The 22,344-nt window shown below is 38.8% G+C and overlaps 1 protein-coding gene across 2 annotated transcripts in view; it reads right to left on the bottom strand.

The window, feature by feature from the left end:
• The window catches only part of DTNB (dystrobrevin, beta), a 202,114-nt gene that overhangs the window by 166,206 nt on the left and 13,564 nt on the right, over window positions 1–22,344 (bottom strand). Inside the window, exons 2-5 of one of the 2 annotated variants that reach the window (XM_010565883.1) lie at window positions 19,412–19,479; window positions 15,364–15,444; window positions 13,178–13,391; window positions 8,047–8,132 (exon numbers count right to left, since the gene is read on the bottom strand). In XM_010565883.1, coding sequence (XP_010564185.1) covers window positions 8,047–8,132; window positions 13,178–13,391; window positions 15,364–15,444; window positions 19,412–19,478 — 448 coding nt within the window. In that variant the 5' untranslated portion in view covers window position 19,479. Of the gene's footprint in view, window positions 1–8,046; window positions 8,133–13,177; window positions 13,392–15,363; window positions 15,445–19,411; window positions 19,480–22,344 lie in introns of those variants that run through there. The other variant, XM_010565882.1, reaches the window with a different exon arrangement.

Raw genomic sequence — 22,344 nt, 5'->3', positions numbered from 1 at the left:
GGGGCGCGAAATGGGGGTCAGGGGAATGCTGTCTTTTAGAAAATTAAGCCAAGCAGAGAAATTAAATTTAACCTGAAAATTGAATGTGGAAGAAAACTCAGGATCAAAATGCACACAAATGAACACTATGGAAACAACTAATACTAATTAGAGAGGCAAACTTCCAGAATCCTAATCCATTCGAGAACAGAATCACTCCAGAACTGGCAAATGCACAGAAACTGAAGGTCTAGTAATAAATCTGTCAAGGTGGGACTAGTAGAACATGACTGGAACATGACAGTACTTGTATTTAAAAAAGGACAGAAATCTTCTGGGTATATACAGTCTATTAATCTGAACAGTATGCAAGATTTAAATGATTTTAAAGAGAAAGTAATTAAAGCTATGGAAATAAATTGAAAGTGAGATAAAATAGAACAGGCTATATCAAGGGTAAATTAAACAACAAAAATAATCCAAATAAACCTTACTAACCTATATCTTGTGGTCATAAAAAAAGTGGGTTTATAGTCAAAGTAAAGTTGAACTCATTTACACGGGGAACTTCCACATGGGAAATTACCAGTGAAATTGGAAAAGATAAAGATTAGTAGGATATAATTATATAGTCATCTGCCCTTTTAAAGGGCAGTAAATTACCCTCAAAGAGAAAACCTCAAGCAAAACAGAAGCTAACAATGTAATTTCTCAAGAGCTCACCTCAGGGTCACAACAGGCACATGCTAAGAGTTTCCTGATGACAAGGTATTATATTTTAATTCTCATACAAAATTTAAGTTCAATGATACTATGCTATAATTTTATTTTTAACCAGAGAGAATAAAAAAATTTAGAACTACAAAAAGCACTTCTCAGTCCCCAAAATATCAACATAAAATGGTACTTGTGTAACTTGCTATTTCCTTTTTTCAAAAGTTTGTAGTAAAACTTTTACAAAGAACAGAACTCATAATATCATCTGTTAAACCTGTCCAACAGCTCCCTCGAGAGCCTCTTTTCAGTTGCTTATAACTGCCAAAATTGACTGTTCTGTGTTTTCCAATCAAGGCGTTTGCCTGATGCTTTGTACAGTTTCAGCTGAAGGCTCAACCATTTCTCCAATTAACTTAAAAAAACAACAAAAACCTGGCACCCTCATTTTCTAGGGTCTTGACCTTGAGTGTATCCTGTGTCTCAATTCCTATGAAGCTGTCAATTTTTATTGTACAAATTCCTAAAATATTTGTTAAATAGCAGGTGTAATATCGGTAAAAGCCAAGAAAATAAATTTAACAGATAACTTGGTTTGACTGTGCTTTTTGGGTGTGTATGTGTGTGCAGGTTTTTTTGGCATTAATCCAAAGTATGTATTAAGATCAAAAGGACAATCCAAGCAAATACAGGCCAGTCAGTCCCACTTCAGCTGCTGGGAAAATCATGGAGCAAATCTTCTTGGTGCACATTCCTGCATACAGGAAAGAAATGGTTCTGCCGAGGCTAAATCACACCTGACCAGCTTGATTGTCTTCTGTGATAAGATGACTGAATTTGTAGGTATCATTCACCTCAACTCGAGCAAGGTTTTTTACTTTTTATTGCCCCACGACATTCCAGTATCCAACCTGTGATGTCACAGTCTGCATGGGTGAACAACCAGATGGGTGAGTGGCTGGTTGGGATGATCAGGCTTGGAGGGTAGTGGATAATGGGTCAAATTCTATATGGAAGCCAAAACCAAGTGGACTACTGCTGGAATCTGTCCTGAGACATGACCTGCTCAACATGTCTATCAATGATCTAGGAGAGGTACCAGAGCGCACTCTTGTCATGCAGATGATGCCAAATTGGCAGGACCAGGTGATACCCTTGAGGGCAAGGGCTGCCGTCCAGCAGGACCTAGACCAGCTGGAGGAGCGGGCCAGCAGAAACTTTATGAAATTGAAAAAGAACAAACGCAAATTCCTGTCCCTGGGAAGGAAAAGACTCTGGCAGTGATCCAGGCTGGGGACTGCCTGGCTGGGGAGCAGCTCTGCTGGAAAGGTCCTTCTGGGTTTTGAGATCACAAGCTGAACATGAGCCAGGAGCGCGCTCTGGCAGCAAAGGTGGCCAACATCATCCTGGGCTGTACAAACAGGAGCTCAGCTAGTAGAGGGAAGTGATTATCCTCCTCCACTCAGCGCTTGTCAGACCTCTTCTAGGTATTGTATCCAGTTTTGGAACCCCCAGAATCAGAGAATTGTTGAGAATCACAGAATATAAAAGACAAACTGAAGTGAGCTCTGTAGAGGGCTACAAGGATGGTCAGTACACTGGAGCACTTCCCCTACGAGGGCAGGCTGAGGAAACACCAATTGTTCAGTCTGGAGAAGATAAGACACTAAGACCTAATAACACCACCCAAACACCTACAAGGAGATTGTGAACATGCTTTTGGAGGAAAATTTAGTGATTAGAGTTTGAGAGCTAGGTATCAGAGAGGTCCTAAGTCTGGGACAGATACTGGAGAGACCAGAGGATCTAAGAGGCTCCAAGGACCAGCTACTAGACAGATGAGCATCTAAAGCCAGTCAATGGAGAGATCCATACTGTACAGGCATGTGCATATATGTATATATTTATGCCACTAACAGGTTTTCATCCTGATCAGACAGAAGGCAGGGAACAGAACAAGGTCATTGGTGCTGTTCGTGTTCACATGGGTATTTTCTGTCATGTGGGGGCGTGCGCGTGTTCCTACTGGGAATGCATGCTTACCCTCATCACTGGTGGACTGGGGACATGACACTGCAGCAGCCTTACCTCTATCAGATCAGCAGATGTTGTGGCAACTCCTAACATTTGTTATAAACAAATGAGATGCAAGAAAGCCTGCATGCAATCATGCACTGAGCTTGTTCAGTTTGAATAGATGGGATACCACAACAAACCACATATTATTACTACTGCTACTTTGGTCCACTGATTAGGACCAAAACAAGTAACTCCCCCTTCACCCTTACTCCTCCAAAAACCAAAATACCCTCTCCCCAAAATCAAAACCCCACAATCAGGCTAATTCATCTACAGCAGCTTAACTTTCAGGACCTTTATTATGTGAAACCTAGTATTTAGCACACATTATTGTATGAATTTTCAGGGTGAACTTCAGTAAGCACTAAAGGCTTACCAGAGCCAGATGGTGAGAGGAAAAAATGAGCTAGTGAGGCAAAGGAGCCAAGGAGCACCACACAGGTAGAGCCAGTCATTAGAGAAGTCAGACAGCCCTTAAAATGAGCAGGATGGAGTCTTGATTACTTGAAGTTCTGTTTGCAATTTACTTGCAGAAATGACATGGAAGGAAACACTAATTACTTCATAATCAATCTACTTGAATGCCAAAATGAAATCATCTGAATCTACAAAATTTGACATTTTTATACAGCATTTCTTGGGCTTAAAAAGCTATGGCAAAAATCATAAAGTCCATAGCAGTAGGCTGGGTTTACAATTCCTACCTCGCACACCATGTAAAGAAACTCCTTTGCAAGGAGTATCATATCACAGGAAATAATCTTTTCCAGAGACAGCAAAGTGGTATCATTGAACAACTCCCATTTCATATGTGCTGTCAGACACTGTATGGAGTGAAAAACACTCCATTTGTTCACATTTTCAGAATTTAAAAAAATAAGACTGTACATATGCAAGTGGAGAGACCAAGCTACTATCATTCATATAAATTATGAGATGAGAAAAAAAAATATATGTTTACAACTTCCAGGATTTCCAGAAAGCCTTGTATTCCAGCTGAGCCGGAGCTGACAGCCTGCTTAGGAAAGGGAGTGGAGGCAGTGCAGGAGTGGGGGTAGAATCAGGGGAACAAGTAAACTGGAAACAGAAGAAGTTCAGTGATGAAATGGGTCAGTAATCAGACACAGGTGGGAAAGACAGGAAAGGGAAAAAAAACCAGGACAGCATATTCATAACAATCAGAAGAAGAAATAAAGAATAGGAGAACAGCTGAGGCAGATCAGATCAAAAGTCTGTTTATCCCAAGAGCATATGGCTCAGGCAAGCACGTTCCCCAGAATATTCCTCCACTCACTGAGAGTATCTTTGCATTCAGCAACCTTTGATGAATTTGCCTTCAGTGAAATTGGTTCAAGGAGTAATCAAGTGGTGTAAACGTCTGATACCAACAGCATGCTTTGGTCAAGTTTAAAGAAGTATTGTTTTTTGTTATTTCAATCTGTCACTGCTAATTTCAGTTACTGCCATTTAGTTCTTGTACTGGAAGGGGAAAGGAACAGCTGTTTTCTATTCACCATGTTGCTCATGATTTTATAGAACACTACCCTATTACCACCATTTTTCTCTCCAGTTTGAAGAATCCTGCTCTATCTAGTTGTTCTTTGTACAGAAAGCTTTCTCTACCTTTGATGATCTCTGTCGTTCTTCTCAGAAAAGATGTATCAGAACTGGAAAGGGCAGAGTACCAGACGGGGGGTACTAGAGCAGCACTTACTCAAGGCATAAAGACACCATGGATTTATACAGTGCCTTTACCTCTCCACTTTGTTCTTCACATCCTTACCCTCTGTAACATTTCTTATGTTTTTTAGGCATTACTACACAGAGTATCAACATCTTCGTAGAAGTATAGCTCCAAGATCTCTCCTCTGAGCAACAACCTTCTTAGCTCACCTTTCTGTGCATCACATTAGGATTACACTTCACTCCTCCAGCATGCAGCACTTCACATATATTCACACTGAATTTCACCTAACATTTTATTTCACAGTTACTCAGTGTTGTCAGATGATGCTACAACTCTTCAGTCTATTTTAGCTTTTACTACACTGATCTACTTTGTATCAAATTGTCCCCTTTCACTGTATTTTCCAACATCATTTATGACCGTGTTTAAAACAGTTTAGGTCCAGCACTATCCACCAATCTCAATACACAAAAAGGATCTTTATTGCTTCTTTTTGGTTCCTTTTAGACAGTCTTCTACCTGCGCAAAGACCCCACCTTTCATCCCTTTCATCAAACTTTTAAATCTCTTTAAGCATTTGATAAAAGACCTTCCTGAATGCCTTTCAGAAATCCAAGAAGTCTGTAGCAGAAACAGAACTCCTTTGTCCATCTTTCTCTTTTTTTTTTTTTGTCTCCTTTAATGAACTCCTGTGGTTTTATAAGGCATCCCTTCACAAAAGCCATTTCCCTCAACAATAAAACCTCATTTATCCATGTGGCAACTAACTTCACCTTTTATTACTAACAGCTTGCCCAGAACATGTATCAGGTATACAGGCTTGCACGTCCCCAAATCCTTCCTCCCAAACTTCACATGACATTTTCTTCTTCCCATTCCCTAGCCCCTTAGAAAGTTTTCAGAAAGACAGGTAACCAACAGTTAATAGTTCAGCTATTTTATTACTTTTCTTGAGTTCTGGTGATAGTCAGAAACTGATTCCACTAACAATACGACACACTTGCTCTCTTCTCCTCTGCCCCCAGAAGGTTTATAAGATCCTAGTATCCTGAATCTCAGATTTTCTCCCACATTCCACAGAATGCTGAAAAGTCAACAGCCTAATTCTATCCTGGTTCAGAGAAAGCTTTTCCCTCCTGCACAGATTTCCTATACTCCTAAAATCTCAATTCCAAATTAGCCAAAAGCCCCTTTTCCTGGACAATCCTGTGCTGAGACTCTGCCTCCATGTCTAACCTTGCATGTGGCACTGTGAGCATTTTATAGAATAATAGTAAGGTGGTTCCAGTCTTTCTCTCCAACTAAGCAGAGACAACAATGAGCACGAGGGGACAGAGGAGTATCCAGAAGTGACAGAGGAGTGTCCACAGGAGACGGTGCACGTGAAGAAAGTGCCATGACCATACAAAGCAGTGGCAAATCAGCATTACCGTTATAGCTATGGATAAAGAAATTTTTCTTTGTCAGTTGACTCGTAAGATATTGTACCTGACAGAACAACGAAAAAACCCTCACCAAAACCAGGTTTTAAATAGGTGTGGTCAACAGTTAGTGCTCTGTCATAAGAACTAGCCCAGAAACATCAAATGGTGGGAAGTCAGTGTGACATAGTGAAAAGGCAAGGAGAGGAACTGAGTTTTAACACTGAATTAAAAAAAAAAAAAAAAAGACAGAAGTGTTACTGTCCAAAACATGTCAAATTCAAAGTCACATGCTCTTTGAAAATAATGCTCCATATCCAAAGAGAAGTGCACCAAGAAAAAAGGGACAGCAGATACTGAAGGAAAGATCCCAGAAGTACAATGCAATCTAAAGGTCAGCTGATAAGATAACAAGAAAGAATAAGCAAAAGGCATGACAACCAGAATATAACAAAGCTATAATAAGCAGCACTATTCAGTGAAAGTAGTTAAAAGCCTTTCCTTCAATGTATATGAATGTCAGTTAAGAATTTTAATAAAGAAGAAAGTTACAGTGGCAAAGGAAACAGAAGCCAACAGAATAAGAAAAAAGGAGGCTTCAAATGCTATGAAGAAAAGCAGACATTATGAAAAGACAGAGAGAGAAAAGTACATTAAATGCACAAACTTTAAGTTTTAAGACTAGACACACCTGTTAAATAGGACTACTAAATAAGATGTCCTTAAGGTGAAAGATCTTAACTAGCCACCTTTTGAATCAATAACTTGAGGCTTAATATAGCTTCCAGAACGATATCTAGGTCTTTGTCTGAAAAGATCAAAAGTTTACTGATTCCTGTAACATTTAATTCCAGTGGTTAATTGCCTTTTCCACTAAAAAGGTCACATTGCCATTTTCTTGATGTGTTCCAGTACTGTCTTGCTAATTCCAGAAATAATGCTCTTTTTCTGTCCCAGGCCTGTACTGAACTGCTCATATACCGTAACCTCCTCAAATCTTACCTTAATTGAATCCAAAATGTAATCTTTTACTGAGGAGATACAGTCTCTGTTTTTCCCCCCAGTATTTGATCTTGCACGTTTTATAGAGGTAATTCATTGGTTAAAAATGCTTAAGAAGTCTTAAATATTCTCTGTCATATATGCCTGTCCCCTTTACTTAACACTAATTTTTAGTCACCTGCAGCTTTGTTTTTAATCAGAGAGTTTTATAGTTACTACCAGATTAAAAAAACCCTACATTTCCTGGTACTGAAACATGTGCAGCCTTAATATTAATATGTGCATGCAATTATCTCTCACTATTTTTCAGACCTTGTCATATAGTTTAATTCAGCACACTAGTATTTCACATTGCTAGTTTTAAAGCAAATATAATAAAGAAGCTTAACGATGTAGAAAACTCTAAAGAATTATTTACAGTGAATGACAACCATGGAGATTAGGAGGAATTAATTATTACCAGATAACTTTCACAAAGGGAATTTAGGGTGAAGTGAAAAAGACAAGACCTGAACAGTAAAAATCTGGCACTGACAGTAAGATTAACTTCCCAACTTTTCAGGGTGGAAATGAAATGAAGGAACACCCATAATAACAGCACACCTTGGCACTAAGAAAGATAGAAGAACAAGAATTACTACTAAAGGACAAAACCAGTATTTATGGATATCACTGATTCTCTACTGCTATAACAGAAGACTCATGGAAACAAGAAAAAAGGAAGTAAGATTAAGAGAGAATAAAAGAGTTAAAAAATAAGAACTGAGAAGCTGGAATTACAGAATGAGAAGACGCAGAGAGCACCTCAGATGAAGGAGAAGATATACAGAAGCCCCCCAACTCAAAATAGGGAAAACGGCAAGAAATTTGACATTACTATCAGAAAAATCAGACCTGAAGTTTTACATTTAAAGAAGTGCCCAAGCATTTAAAAATAAACAAATGTACTTGTAAAGCCTACTCAATAACAAACCCAGTATGTTTTATGGCCAGCAGATGGCATATGTAACAACAACATTAATATAGCAAGCTTCAATTCAGTATAAAGATCGCTGAATAGGCAAAGAAGTTAGCTTTCAGAACTTAATACAATAAAACATATGTGGCCAGTAATGGAAAGAAAAATATTTCATAAAATGGTTTGATTTTCTTGAAAATACTTACATCTTAGTTTGTCCAGTATTTTACCGCCACACATTGTTGCTAACATAGCTTTCACTGAAAATACCGTCAACTTCCCATGGCCCTCACTGTGAAAAAAAATTACACGGTAAGTAATCACTACATAGAATGATAAGCAACAAAAGTACTTGAGGCTTAGGAAGGAAATGCATAAATGCCCTCCATTAACTACTAAGATGTGCCAAAACTATTTAATATAACATTAAAACAGTGATAACACTAGTATTTTTAATATATTGGAAGAGTTAACAAGTGTCTAATCGCAAATCAAATTTTCTTGCACAATTATGAAAAATACACAGATAAAGAGACTACCATTTGTCTTGTTCCTCCCACAACTGTCCTATAAAAAAGTAATGTGTTAATTTTTTCTATTAAAATACATCTGCTCACTGTAATACATCTCATTTTTTCCTCTGCTACCCTTTGTTAGTTGTTTCAAATTTTTACTCCTTGATTTAAACTCTGATGTTGAAATACACATTTCATTCTAAAAATAGTACAGTAATTCATAGCTAATGGAGAAGTTGTACAATATCCTGAACATACCACATAGAACAGGAATAATGTGAACAATGTTTTATTCTAATTTAAGTTAATAAAGCTGCTGTACTATCAGAAAAGATGGCACATTTGGGGAATAATTTTCTAGTATCAGCAAGAGAAAATGAATTTGTCTCTATGGAAAGTATGAAAAGCCCATTCAGCACTGTATGACATGTAGAAACAGCTACGTGTATTATTCCTGTTACCAGAAAGAAAGATAAGGATGAAATTATGAAGGAATCAAGTCACCAGGAACACAGAAGGCGGCCTGCTGGGTTAAAGCACAGCGCAGTTGACATCAGTAACAGTTTCTCCCAGCTTAGCGCTGGCCCAGAAGGCATGCATCCCGCCTCCCTGTCTCCTGATTTTCTCTGTCTTTCATAGTAATAAAGACAGGAGTCAGAGAACCTCCAATACATGGTGTTAAGACAGCCACAGTGTGGCGATCTCAGTGTAAAGCCACCGTTACTGTGAACTTGGTTGAATGTTGGTTTAGGGGTGCGTAACGCAAAAGAAATGTGTGTGAATGTGGGTAAAAGCTGTTGGAATTCTGAGCAACTTATTGCCAAACAGAAACATACTGAGTCATTATCCTTAACTATAAACAGCAACAGTGGTACAGACTGATAAAGCACCAAGAAAATTAAAGTCACATATAAGGGAGAAAAAGAACTAAAATAAGTTCAAGTAACTGTAATTAAATGTATTGGACAGATAATTTGTACTATCATGGAAAATACAATGATGGGGAAAATACATGATGAGTGTTGGAAGAGATCTAGAAAAACTCTAGAGTACTTCTCAGTGGAAACGAGATGCATAATTAACATTCGCACTTGGATGACTAGCACTTGGAAAATGTTAAGAGTAGAATTATTCAAAGTAAATATTGGCTTATGGTACTGAAGTAGTGACAAGGTCTAATGTCAGTGACAGACGAGCAACCAGATGGAGACATCAGGAAGTAACTAAATAACCCCCCCCCCCCGCCCCCTTTCTCATGCAGAGTTAATATGCATATATTATCTTCTGGTAACATTTCACACTCCATGGTGAGGTAAAGACTGTCCACCTTTCTCAGGCTGAGAAGTACCTGAAATAGAATACGCTATTTCTCTACTACAGACTCAGAGTATTTTTCAAATATTCCCTCTAGAGAAGAGGCAATCTCCCCTACAGCTACAACTGCAGGAAGAGCTGTGAAGAGGAATGGTGATTGAAAGGCCATTACTTTGTTGATATCCAGTACCCTTTTAACTGCTGTTTGAAGAAACTAAGCAAAGGGAGAAAACTAAACACATTAGATATTTATCTCAAGCTATATAAAGGCTATAAGGTTAACAACAAGGTAAAGATCTCAGCCATCCTCTTTTATTTCTGTCTTTTCTCTTAAATAGCTTTCTCAAAAGAATAAGTTGGCACTCCATCTCTGTGTAAAAAAAAAAAAAAAAAGACTTGACTATATCTGAAATTGATTGTCTGAAAAGTTCATCCTCTTCAAGCCTTGACCTCCACTTTTATCTGAGCAAATCTTACTAGCTAATTCAAATTTCCTTAAGTTATAGTCTCAGCCCCCCTCTCCCTTCCTTTTTAATAGACATTCATTTTCTCTAAAAAGAGAGTTCAGCTTTGCATTAATTTCCAGAAAAAACAAGTGACTAAAGCCATCAATATCTCCTCACAGGACAAAAATTATCCTTGCAGAGGTATCTTATGGTGCCTTCAGACATTAGGCCTGCTTCTGCTGACATTCTGTTTATTAATCACAAAAAACCCCCAAACTCCTCCCCCTGCAATCTCGTAGAGTTGTAATTATTAAGCAACTTGCCAAAATCAAATTTTGTACCAATGCTATTCAATCTGCTGAATTCCCTATCGAAAGGAAAAAGGGCAGAACTTTCAATTTGAGTTTGAAACTCCTGTAACAATCAGGAGTTCTCAGGATTGGAAATAGAACCAAGGGACTTGTTTGAAAACTGGACCTGCATACATAAGGCTTCTTCCAGTTCCAAAGCCTCATCCTCTACATCCTCCTAACTCGTCAGCCTGTAGCAGACGCCCATAGCAATGATGTCCATGTCAGTCTGCCCACTAATCCTGACTCAAACTCCCAGGTGGCTCATCATCCATCCCCAGGCAGAGCTCCATGCACTCCAGCTGCTCTCTCACATAAAGGGCAACTCCCCCTCCTCGTCTGTCCATCCTAAAGAACCCATTGCAGCACTCCAGTTGTGTCAGCTCTCCCACCGCGTCCTCTCTAGAGGAATCAGACCTCTAATTCCTCCTCTTTGTTCCCCAAGCTGCATGCAATAGTGTACAGCCACTTCAGAGAGGCACCTGGTCATGCTCAGTTCCCAGAAAAGACACAAGAGCTTTCTGCACAATGCTGATCTGTCGGCATTTCCTTATGTATATGCATATGCTTGAAGTAAGCCCCTTCCAGCTCTGCTGATTACAAGGTTCCTCCTAATCGCATCACTCCACACTTTGCTCGCCAACTCACTGCCTCACTTGTTTGTTGGTCATCCTCTTCCTCCCCCTTATTGCACACTGCTTTATTACCAACATACAGTGTGGTTTGATACCTACAATTTAAAAAGAAAAAAGAAGCTGGAGCAACTAAACCCACTGTCACATTAAATGCGATTTCTAGAAATGATGAAATAAAAACCTGACTGCTCTGAATGGGGTCAGGGAATGAGCCTTTACTCTGAGGTGCCAGGGACTTTGGAAAGCCATGAGAGGCTATTGGGAAAAACAGACCAGGAATAAATTGTCATACACCCATGCAAAGCTCTGTGGGAGAAAGCAGCAAGGAACGTCATACCGCAGCCGTTCCTCCTCACAACGCACCACTGACGCAGTACGAGCCATCGTTCCTGCACCATGATCAGTGTTGTATGGGTTCCAGTGAGGCGTTCATTGTGAGCACTTTTCATACTTACCTAAGTTCTAACTTAAATATTTCCATGGGGAAGACGCTAGTCAAATCTTTGATTCTTGTACCTGTTTGGTGGAATGCTAATGACTTTGTGACATCACCACAAGCACCACGTTGTAAGAAGCTACTGCACTATGTGCATTCAAGTAACCACACTGCTACCCCAATGATGCAATTCCAGCACAGATGCGTACTTTTGCAAAAAAGAAATGTCTGCCATGTTGATGAGCTCCTGCAGAGGGAGCCTCAGCCCTGCATCTCCTCTTGTTCTTGGTTCTCCCACTGCACAACACAGCACAGCATCCCAGCTTCTCTCTCAATCCCATGTGCCAGAGAGGAATCTAAAGGGAAGCTGTGATACCGTGCTGGGATCAAGCGTGCTGCTTGGGTTCCAGAAAAGGCAGAACTTGCAGGGTTGGGGGCAGTGGGGGAGAAAAACGTACCTCTAAAGCCTCAATCTTTTGAGCCAAAATATGACCATTTCTATTTTTAAATGCTGTATTTTCTAGTGTGAACTGACTCAGAAGAACTAAAACCATCAGCTAACCCTTACAACTTGTGTCACAACTAATACCAAATCAGAACTAAACAGAAAAATACACATTTGATTCTGTTGTCATAGCAGTCTTCCTGCTCTAAGCTTTGTGTTGTTTTTATCTGTCCTTAGCAAGACAGGGATTGTTCTGAAGTCTTGGTACTTTTTTGGGTGGGGGAAACCTAGCTTCTGTTTGGTGACAATACGTAGTAGTCACATTAGGGAAGGATCAAAGTCTGGACATTACAAACACAACAACTATTTGGCATATTCAGTGCTCCAGATTGTCTTGGGTAAAACTCCTCAGTCTCTGTGACAGCATCCTGCCCACAAGCAGTTCTCTACTGCTAGGAGAGAGGGCAAAAGCAGAAGAAAGATAAGACTGAAGTAATAGCTGACTGTGAGAAAGATAAGACAAAAAGTAGGAAGTGCTAAACAACAGTGAAAGATTTGCAGTTGCTACTTGGAGAACCCACAGAGACACATCTACTCAAGAAGATTAGCAGACCAAACTGTGAAGAAAGAGGCTGTGAAAGAAACTCATAAACCTGAACACAAGGAAATGCCTAGACAGTACCCTGAACAAGAAATCAAGCTTCTTCCAGCCAAGAAATGAGAATTAGCCTTTACGGGGCCACAGCATGTTAGAATGGGATGCAGGCTGACTATCAAAACAAGGCAGCGTTATAAAATGGTCTTGTTGATTAAGATTCAATAAAACACTTTCACTTTTTAAAACAGTGCTATATCACCATGAGGTTAACATGTTCTATCACAGTCTGCAGAACACAGTTTCACTTCATCCTCAATTCAGATACATGGCTTACAGCAGTCTGCAAGTTCCAGAAGGCACTAACTTATTTTTCGTAAGATAGCAATTTTTAAGACAAAGCATTGCTTCTGTGGCAATGTAAATCTCTGCAGGCACTACTATGATATTAAATATATGTGTGTGTCTGAGCAACACACAATTTCATGAACTTGAGAAATAGCATGCAGACAGTTTGCCAGAGACTCATGCAGTTGTTGGCTGCATTCATCTAACTAAAAGAAAAAATTAGTTTAAGAATACAACTAGAGGAGTTACTAGCCTGTCATATGCTGCTATCATGAAGTTGAGGAGGAGGCTGATGGATTGCTCTACACCGATTTGGTGAGTAGAAGGAAGGCGTTTGTTTAGCTGGTAGTAGATGGATGAAATGATTGTTTCTAGTCGAGACACGTTGATCTCTGTGTTATGATCCAAAGTGTTAAGGCCATTATCTCGGAAGGCTTCAATCATATTCCAGATATCAACAAGATGAACTAAAAATAAAGGAAAAAAAATTAACTTCTATTCTGTAATGCATGCAAGCTTACTTTTATGGTACTGTTTCCGAATACTATGTTAGCTTTTATTTTGGAATGAACAGTTACTTATCTATATTCAAAGTGAGAGACAGACTCTTGATATTCATACTCATAGTTTGTGTCAGCTAGTTTAAAATAACAGAGCAGTGCCCAGACATCTTGCATGCCTTTCATTCCACCCTTCAACATCTGGGTGCTCTGGCAGAAAAAGTTGATAAAGGGGAAAAGCGATCTTCCATCATCATGCAGTGCATTTTAGCAGTTAGATATTTTCATTTGAGAAAGACATCAACCATATTCTAAATCCACTACAAATTGGTTACAATAATTTTGAACATCTTCATGCTGACTAGTAGTTGAGTATTGAAGGAGGAACTTGATGTTCCAGTTAAACCATGACTGTTTCCAGTTGATCCAGTTGCCAAGTCCAGAGCATAATTTGTAAACATAGGTCTAGTACTCCAAAGTGTTTCCCTAAATTACCCTGCCATATCTTAGTGCATATCTAAGAAGTGTTAACAATGTGGAGAAAAAGTTTTCCAAAAACCACAGTAAGTGATCTGCAGAACGACATTAAATAATATTTTAAAATGTTCCAAAGGTTGAAAGGTATGCATGATAGTGGGAGAAGACATCTAGGGATCAACAGTAATCCATCAGTCCAAACTGAACATGATCCAAGTTATAAAGGACGGACTTATTTGCTAACTTCACAACTTTTGTCATCTTCCTTAACTTATAAAAAAGGGTCTGAAGGAAGAGTGTGATCTTTAACATTTCTTACCCAAAACTTGTCTTTATATTTCTCACATAAAAACAATACAACAATAAAAGCCAAGCTACCTAGTCACACCAAGCATATGCCCCTGGATCACCCTGTGGTCCAGACAAAGATCATAAATGCACAGCCTCATCTATACATACACAGGTATAAAGGTTACCCAAGGCATATGCATGGCATCAGTGAATTGGGCCCAAAGTGTGCAATGTACTATAATTAGCATTTCTTAATACCTCTCTACTGATTAAGAGAGATTTTTAGTTCAAAAGCATGAATTACAGACAAGAACTAACACTTCTGCACAGGAATGAAAAGTTGTAAGCCATCCATCAAACTAATGGCACTGCAGGTACTGCCACAACAGCCCTAAGATACTCACACATCCCAGGGTCAGCTGTGCTACAGAGGAGCTACGATTTGCAGCATGCAGTTGCACATGTTCTCTACAGGACACCTTAGCTATTCTCCTGTCCTCTTCCACACAAGACACACACCAACTCCACTTCACTGGGAGGAGGGACCTATCCTTGCGTACATTAGTCTGTTCTGCTTTTTGCTTTGTCCAATTCAACACTGGTAGCAGAACGCAAAGTAGTATCACCTATTCACCCTTGGATTAATCTTTGCTTTGGTGAGCTATCCAAGGTCAAAGGATCATGGAAGAGAATAAGAAAACTTACGCTGACTAGTATGGTATGAACTTAAAGAATTCTTTATGGTTGCTACAGTTCATATATGCCACCACGATCAGATTCAGACTTTCATGCTAGTGACTCTATAATGCATCACCAAACTCATACCTGTGCCTGTCAGTTGGTTTGCAGTACACCATGATGGAACAGGAGCTCAAATAGCTTAAGACTGCCTGCATCCAACACTTAGGGCAACTGAAACACATCAGGCTGGCCCGTATATTTTTAATGTTTCAAAAATTTAAGAATAAACCTGAAGATATTATAGAGTATTGGAAAAACATTGCTGCCTCTTTTTAATTATATATTTAATCTCTGTTTAGTTTAAGTAACAACTACCATTGTCTGACAAAATGTTTTCTTACTCTTGCTATACTTAATATTCACATGGGTAGGCTATTTTAAACAATCATGCATGAGAAATTTTTGAAGATAAAGAGTAATTACAACTTACGATTACATCTTTTTTGTACAAACCGCAGTTTACAGGCTGTTCGATACGTTGAAAGTCTGATGACATCAAAATTCTGTGCTCCTATGAATAAAAAAAAGTTTGTGTTTTTCTTTCCTCTATAACATTCAGCTTATCTGAGAGAATTACTTCAAAAATGGTATGAGTGTTTCTTCACATACATCATCTTTGTCCTATGAACATGACAAAGATTTTCATTAGGTATCTCATGGTAAAGTGATTTTCAGCAGTATATTATAAACTGACCTAAGTTTGAGACTGATACAAGTACCTTATAAGAGAGCAAGACTTAAGTGGTAAGGATGAGGATCACACTGATGTTGGAAGACATGTACACGAAAGATAAGAGACAAAGAAAAGGGGCGGTTGGTACTCCTACCACCATCTGCATTGCAGCCCCATCAGGAGCATGCTTTTGGTCTCCCAAATAGGTCTAGATAGGCAAGAAGCAGAAGAAAAAGCATAGAAGAAAAAAAAAAATCTTATCTTCACCAACAACCTCCCACTTCAAGATGTGTAAGTGTTACACCTTCAAACAATACCACATCATGAAAGATTTGAATGCTATTATCTATCACTAGTCTGTACCACATCTACCAGTTCCAGCAATTACTCTGAACATTACAAACTTGAGCAATTTCAGAAAGTTGTGTTAACTCTCTGCCAAACAGACCTGTGTACCCCCTACACTGATCAAATTAGATGATAAATGATACTGGTTTAAAGTCCAGTATTGATCATTTTAATTTGGAAGCAGCCAACAAGTCAAGTCTTGAAAATCCCATTAATCATAAACCAAAATGCCTTTTAAATGGCTCACATTTCAACAGCATTAGCAGCTATGTCCTATAATCAATATAGTTCTAAGGTGTAGTCTGAAACAATCCAGTTGCACATGGGCAATGGCATGGATGCACATGGCTTCTGCGTCTCTTGTATTCTCACGGGAGTGCATAAAAGCAGAATCTGCTGCAGTCTTTCATATTTCTCTCAAAAGCCAGAGCGTAGATGAATAGAGAACTGAGAAACGGGGATAACTGTGACTTATAGAAACTAAACTTCTAAAAGGTACTTAAAAACAAAAATCCAAACCCACATCCTCCCGAGAAGGTATCCAATTGCTGTATCAGGGAGTCTTGCTCAAAGGTGGTAACTTATTCCCTCCTACATTCTGAATTCAGAAACCAACTTGCAAATACCTCATTTGAATTACCTTTGTGTATGCACCCACTGACTCAGAGTTGCATATTTAAGAAAGTATTCCTGTCTTTTAGAGATTTCATTACAATTTCACAAACACAATGCCAAAGCATCTGCACACATGCCAAAGCATCTGCTTGTTCTTAAAGACCTATGCACTGTGTCTTGAAAGTGACATAAAAGACTTACTTCTCTTCATCACTGATGTAGAACGTGAGGTGAAAAGCCTCTCACAAGATCAGTGACAAGGCTGACCTCCAAGGCTCCCCATGACAGCTTATCTAAGAGTGGCACTAGACTAGCCAACATCTGAAGAGCGTTCTGCTTGATAGTATGGTGCAACAAACTTAAGTGGATTATTTCACAGTATCATCTTTAGAAAACGAGTCTCTGATATATTTCAGGAAAGTACTTGGCCAGGTAATGTAAGCTGGAGTATTCAGATCTAAGGCTACAACAAAATAGCTCATTTTGTATTTTCTATGCAATATTCTTTCAAAACTCTCAGTTAGGGTGTATACTTCTATCTTTCAAACCACAGAAAACACTTCTACAGACTGTGAGTCTTCACAAAGCTTTTTGCCTATATAAAATATATGTATATAAATCTATATAAAATATAGATGTATGTATATTTTTATATATAAAAAAGATCATTTAACAGCTACATGCAAAAACTACAACAAAAAGTCATCCATTTTCTGTTCTTGTCTTCCTGTGTCACATTACCAAAAAAGCTTCAACAAGGTCATTCTTCTAAACTATCTGAAGATAAAATGGGATGTGTTTTCAAGACAGGCTATACAGCTCAGAATCACAGAATAGCTGAGGCTGGAAGGGACTGCTGGAGATCACCTAGTCCAACCTCCCCGCTCTAGCAGGGTCAGCTACAACAATTTGCCCAACACTGCATTCAGTCGAGTTTTGAATATCTGCAAGGATGGAGACTCCACAACTTCACTCGGCAACCTCTCCCAGCGCTCAACCACCCTGACAGTAAAAATGTTGGGGTGTTTTTTTTTTTTTTTTCTCCTCACATTCAGACAGAATTTGCTGTGTTTCAGCTTGTGCCCATTGTCTTGTATCCTGCCACTGGGCTGAGAAAAATCTGGCTCCATCTTCTTTATATCCTTCCATAAGATAAGCTCCATATGTATTCTGTGGTTCAGAGAAATTAGAATAGCTTGCACAGAATTCTTGCCTGTCAGACAGCTCCATAAGTACTACAAAACCAACAAACGCATCCTGAGGTAGCATGCCCAGAATGGGTGAATGCCCAGGTCTACTCTTGTCTCACACAAGCAATTATCTAAACACTTCAGCAAATTTGTATGTTGACCAACAATAAATGGTCACCAAAAGCATCAATTTTACACATCACACATCTACTCTGTGTATGAAGCTCACCTAGAAAGGAAAACATTTATGTGTTCACTTTATAGTGAAATATTCCACCACAGGACAGGTGAAGCTTGAAAACCTTAGATTTCTCATACTGATATGCTAAAAAGCCTTACAGAGAAAGGCAATTTGGAATGCCTATACACCAGCACTTTCACTGATAATGAACAGCAAGAACCACAGCTGCAAAAACAGACACCTTGTATAAAGGTAATTGGAAGACTTCTGAATATTTTTAACCATTTAGCCGAAGCTAAAAACCTAGCAAGTCAATTTCTGTACTAAACAATCACAGGATGACTACACCACTTCAGTGATGAGACAAATATAATACTCTGATGCACCAGTCAAAGTATCTCTAGTGGAGAAATCCTATTGTCATTTTAAAAGGTTCTAATGAGATTTCATCCAGGATATCAGGCACAGTTCAGTCACCTTTGCCCAAGTAAAACAGAATAGAGGCAGAGAAGAACAGAAGATGAGGTGTACAGCAGGGAGACTACAGGAGTTAGCTTGTGCCATATGCTGAACAAGCCAAAAAGGGACACGACTATAAACTCAAACACAAAGCAAGCTGGGAAGATAGGGAGAAAAGCTATCCAAGACCAGTCTCACATGAGAGGAAGCAGATATAAATTAGCCAGGAATGAAACTGTTCCTGACATTAAGACATTTACAATCACAAAAAGAATGTTACTTTGGAATTCCTTCAACAAAACAGCATGATTATACTATTGTTTTAAGGCAGACCTTCATCAGCCTATAATTGGAATTATAGGACATGCTTGCCTAACCTAGGAATTTCATTCAGTCTTGTGTTCCTGTAGAAAAGTAAAATAACATGATGTCATGCAGACATAGAGTCTTTTACTTCTAACTGCACATATCTTTTTAAAAGGCTATGTCTCATTCCTTTAAATTATATTATCTCTGGACAGACATTTGATTTCTAGTAACAATTACAGCCTCTCTTTGAGAGAATGGTCCCGTACAAAAAACAACCCCTCAAAGCCCTCAAATGGTTTCTCTTCTGAGTCACACTAGCACTGTGATGCAACTTTTGTTTTGGGTTTTTGGTTTTGTTTGGGGTTTTTTTGTTTGTGTGTTTTTTTTGGTAGGGTAAAAGGTGATCGGTCTGTTGTCATTATTTAATAGTTGTCCACAAACTTTAGCTATTGCCATATATGAGAAACGTGAATGTTCCTTAAAAAAGGAGCTTCACAAAACCTAGAAATGAATGACCTTTTAGGCAGTTGTGACCCACCTCTTGTATTCTTCTCCTGACCAGCACCCAGGAGCACCCAGGATACTTTTCAGTAGATGAGGTAATGGTCTCGTGGAAACAAGATGTAAATGATCTGGTAAAACTATCAAAGCAAAGCTCTCAGTAAAGAATAAGTGACATTATGTCTTCGAGTTTCTTACTTACTCATTTCCATGAACAGCTGTCTCTTCTCTGCCATTGTCCTCCTCCTCTTCCCACTCTCCTCAATCATTCTGAAGACAAAAATGGCAAACACTGTTTGTGCTAGAATTTCTGTTACAAGAGCAACTTACTGTGAACAACATTACGTTATACCTCAATTGAAACAGTTTGATTATATCTGGTAAATGAAAAGACCAGTAGAAGGACAAACATCTCTTCATAAGGATCGTATTCCATAACGGAAAGATACACTTTAGACTTGTTAATGCCTTTTAAAGTGGTGCACAGCACAGGAAACATTAATTCTAAACCTTTTAGTTGCTAATCTTAAGTTTGCAGAACTCAGAGCTGCTGCATACATATACACAGCAATATCATGTAAAGAATTGCTTTCTGTTCAAAGAGATTTTGTTTGCAAAATACAAAGCAAGCAAGACCACTCCGTGAGCAGCTGAGCCAATGAAGTGCAGAGCCCTATGGATTTGCATGTTAGAGACTTCGGTGTTCAAAAAGAGAAAGCTTATAACATTCCTTTCCCTGGCTGACAGAGATTAATAATACTCCTCTTCCCTGCTTAGGGTTTTTGTGAGGATGTTGGGTTTGGGGGTGAAACTTTGAAACCTGATGCCCGGGGTCAAATCATATTTGTCAGGGAAGTAAAGACCTTAAATGTAATTAATTAAGATGGAAAGAAAAACAACCCATGCAGTTTGGACACACAGGCCTCCCTTTCTTAGGAAAACAGATTAAAGAAGTGACAGCAACATAGTGGAAGTTATACCCAAGGTAAGGGAGCATAGGGACAATTTAGTACTTCTTATGGATTACTTTATTATGTAGTCCTAAAAGACAGATGCTAAATTTCAGTCAACTCCAGCAGAAAAAAAAAAAGGCAACTTAATTCAGTATCAGTGTAAAATTTCACTTAAAATTACTACATTACATTGTTCTTTTGTTACCAGGTTCACAACTCATTAAATATGTTTTTAAAATGTCTAAAAAAAAAAAAAAAAAAAGCAGCAAAAATACCAAACAACTATTCTACAATTACACCAGGATCTAACTCTAAGGGAGTTAGTCAGCTCACCCTCACACAACATGGCAGGACAGATTTCATTAGGCTTAAATGTCAACCAAGGAAAAGAAAGTCATGTCTTGGCACTTAATATACACTCTCTGATTAACAGTTTCCCTCAGCAGTTGTCCATTGCCTGTTAATTATTCTCTAGTGAAGATCTCACAACATATTCATCTTGAAAGCCACCAAAACCTTTTTTCTTCACTGTTCATAAAAGGAAAATAAGCGTATGGTGGTATTAAGGAATCTGCAGATATACTTTATTTGCTTATTTTTTCCTACTTCAGAAAACCATAGACTCGGAACCAACATGCTTCTGTATTTTATTTTTTTTTAAAGGAAAAACCTCAATGGCATTTTTTGCAGATATGTAAAAGTTTTTTTTTTTTCAGCTTCCTAAAATAAGTTAATTTATTAATTTAAATAATATATGCAAATGGAGTGACTTATCTTCTCAGCCAAGGTTCTTCACAATGCATTATCTCAAGCTGTACTTCAGAGTAGACTGAAGCAGGCGTTCAGAGAGCTGGGCACTGGGAAAATTTGCCTGTGCGATTCATTCACCCACAAGTTCCAGCTATCCTCATACGCTGCCCCAAGGTTAGTAGTTTTTGGAACTAACTACTATTCTCTTTATTTCCTCATCACATAAAACATGTACGTCATCTCGAAGAATGCCAGTTACTGTACCAGTAATTAGCTTTATTTCAAGTGCTAGCGCCTCTTTAAATTCCACAACAGATGGACTCCAAGGGGTAGATTACTTATTTGATCTTTTAAATTGTTTTTAGTAGAGACTATTTTATCAAGACATAAGGGGCAATATGACTTGAATCTTCTGTAACATCAAAAAAATATTCATGATAATATTAGATCTTCTTGTCCTTGGGCTTTGGGTGCATGTGTCCCTCATTCCACCTTCTTAAGCCCCTGCTTCCAAGCCAATCTCATTTTTCTGCAAAGCTGGAACCAGTCCCTGGGAAACTTGCCTCGCATCAGAGCCACAAGATAAAGTGATACTAGAGATACCATAACTGTCATTTCTCCTAGCGATTACCTACCAGAGCCCATGGATTTCAGCTAAACCCACGAGAGAGGCCTCCTACCGTGCTTTCACAGAAGGCAGAGACATGCTACCAGCCAGCAAGAAAAAGCATACTGCAACGCCAGACAGTCCCATTCACCACCACTACTGGAGAGGCTGTGCAAGTAGCACAGCCGGGGCTGAGGAAAGGACTAAAGGCAGAGACGAAGCAGGGTATGAGACAAATACTGTATATTAAAGGCTGCAATTAATTTTGCTGCTCTGTGGTAACATGTACGTTTAAAGTCATGATATTACCATGACATCAATCTCTTTCTCTACAGACACTTTACTGCCTTGCAAGTGTCAGGATTTGAGTCTTTTAAGAGGTCATTCAAGTTGCATGGACCATGATCATAGAACACTACCATACATAATTCATAGCTAAATAGGTTAGATTGACCGAGATATACACTTTTAAAATTTTAAAGGAGCTAGCATTACCCTTCATGTTCCCTGCAAAGCAAATGAGTGAATTATCTGTTCAGCAATGTCCTTGAAATGAGATCTGCGTAAGTAAACTGGTCTCTCCATGATTATGAGGTGCTGCAGGGACACATCAACAAAGCCTGATCAACCCATAGCTCAGGAATTATCTTCTACAGATTTTTCAGGTATGGTCTCAGGAAAATCATGTCCTAAGGAATGCTACCTCAGGCCCTCCTCCAAGTCTCTTGCCTTTCTTGAAGGGAGAAAAAGATTTGAAATTTTCATTAGATGAACAGCTCAACAAACCTGTACCTGTTGCCCCCCCCCCCCCCCCCCAAAAAAAAA

Source organism: Haliaeetus leucocephalus, unplaced genomic scaffold (assembly GCF_000737465.1).
Source record: "Haliaeetus leucocephalus isolate CR32 unplaced genomic scaffold, Haliaeetus_leucocephalus-4.0 Scaffold197, whole genome shotgun sequence".
In the NCBI taxonomy this organism is placed as follows: Eukaryota; Metazoa; Chordata; class Aves; order Accipitriformes; family Accipitridae; genus Haliaeetus; species Haliaeetus leucocephalus.
Note: the sequence above shows the minus strand (reverse complement) of the source record. Positions and strands in the feature narration are given on the sequence as shown.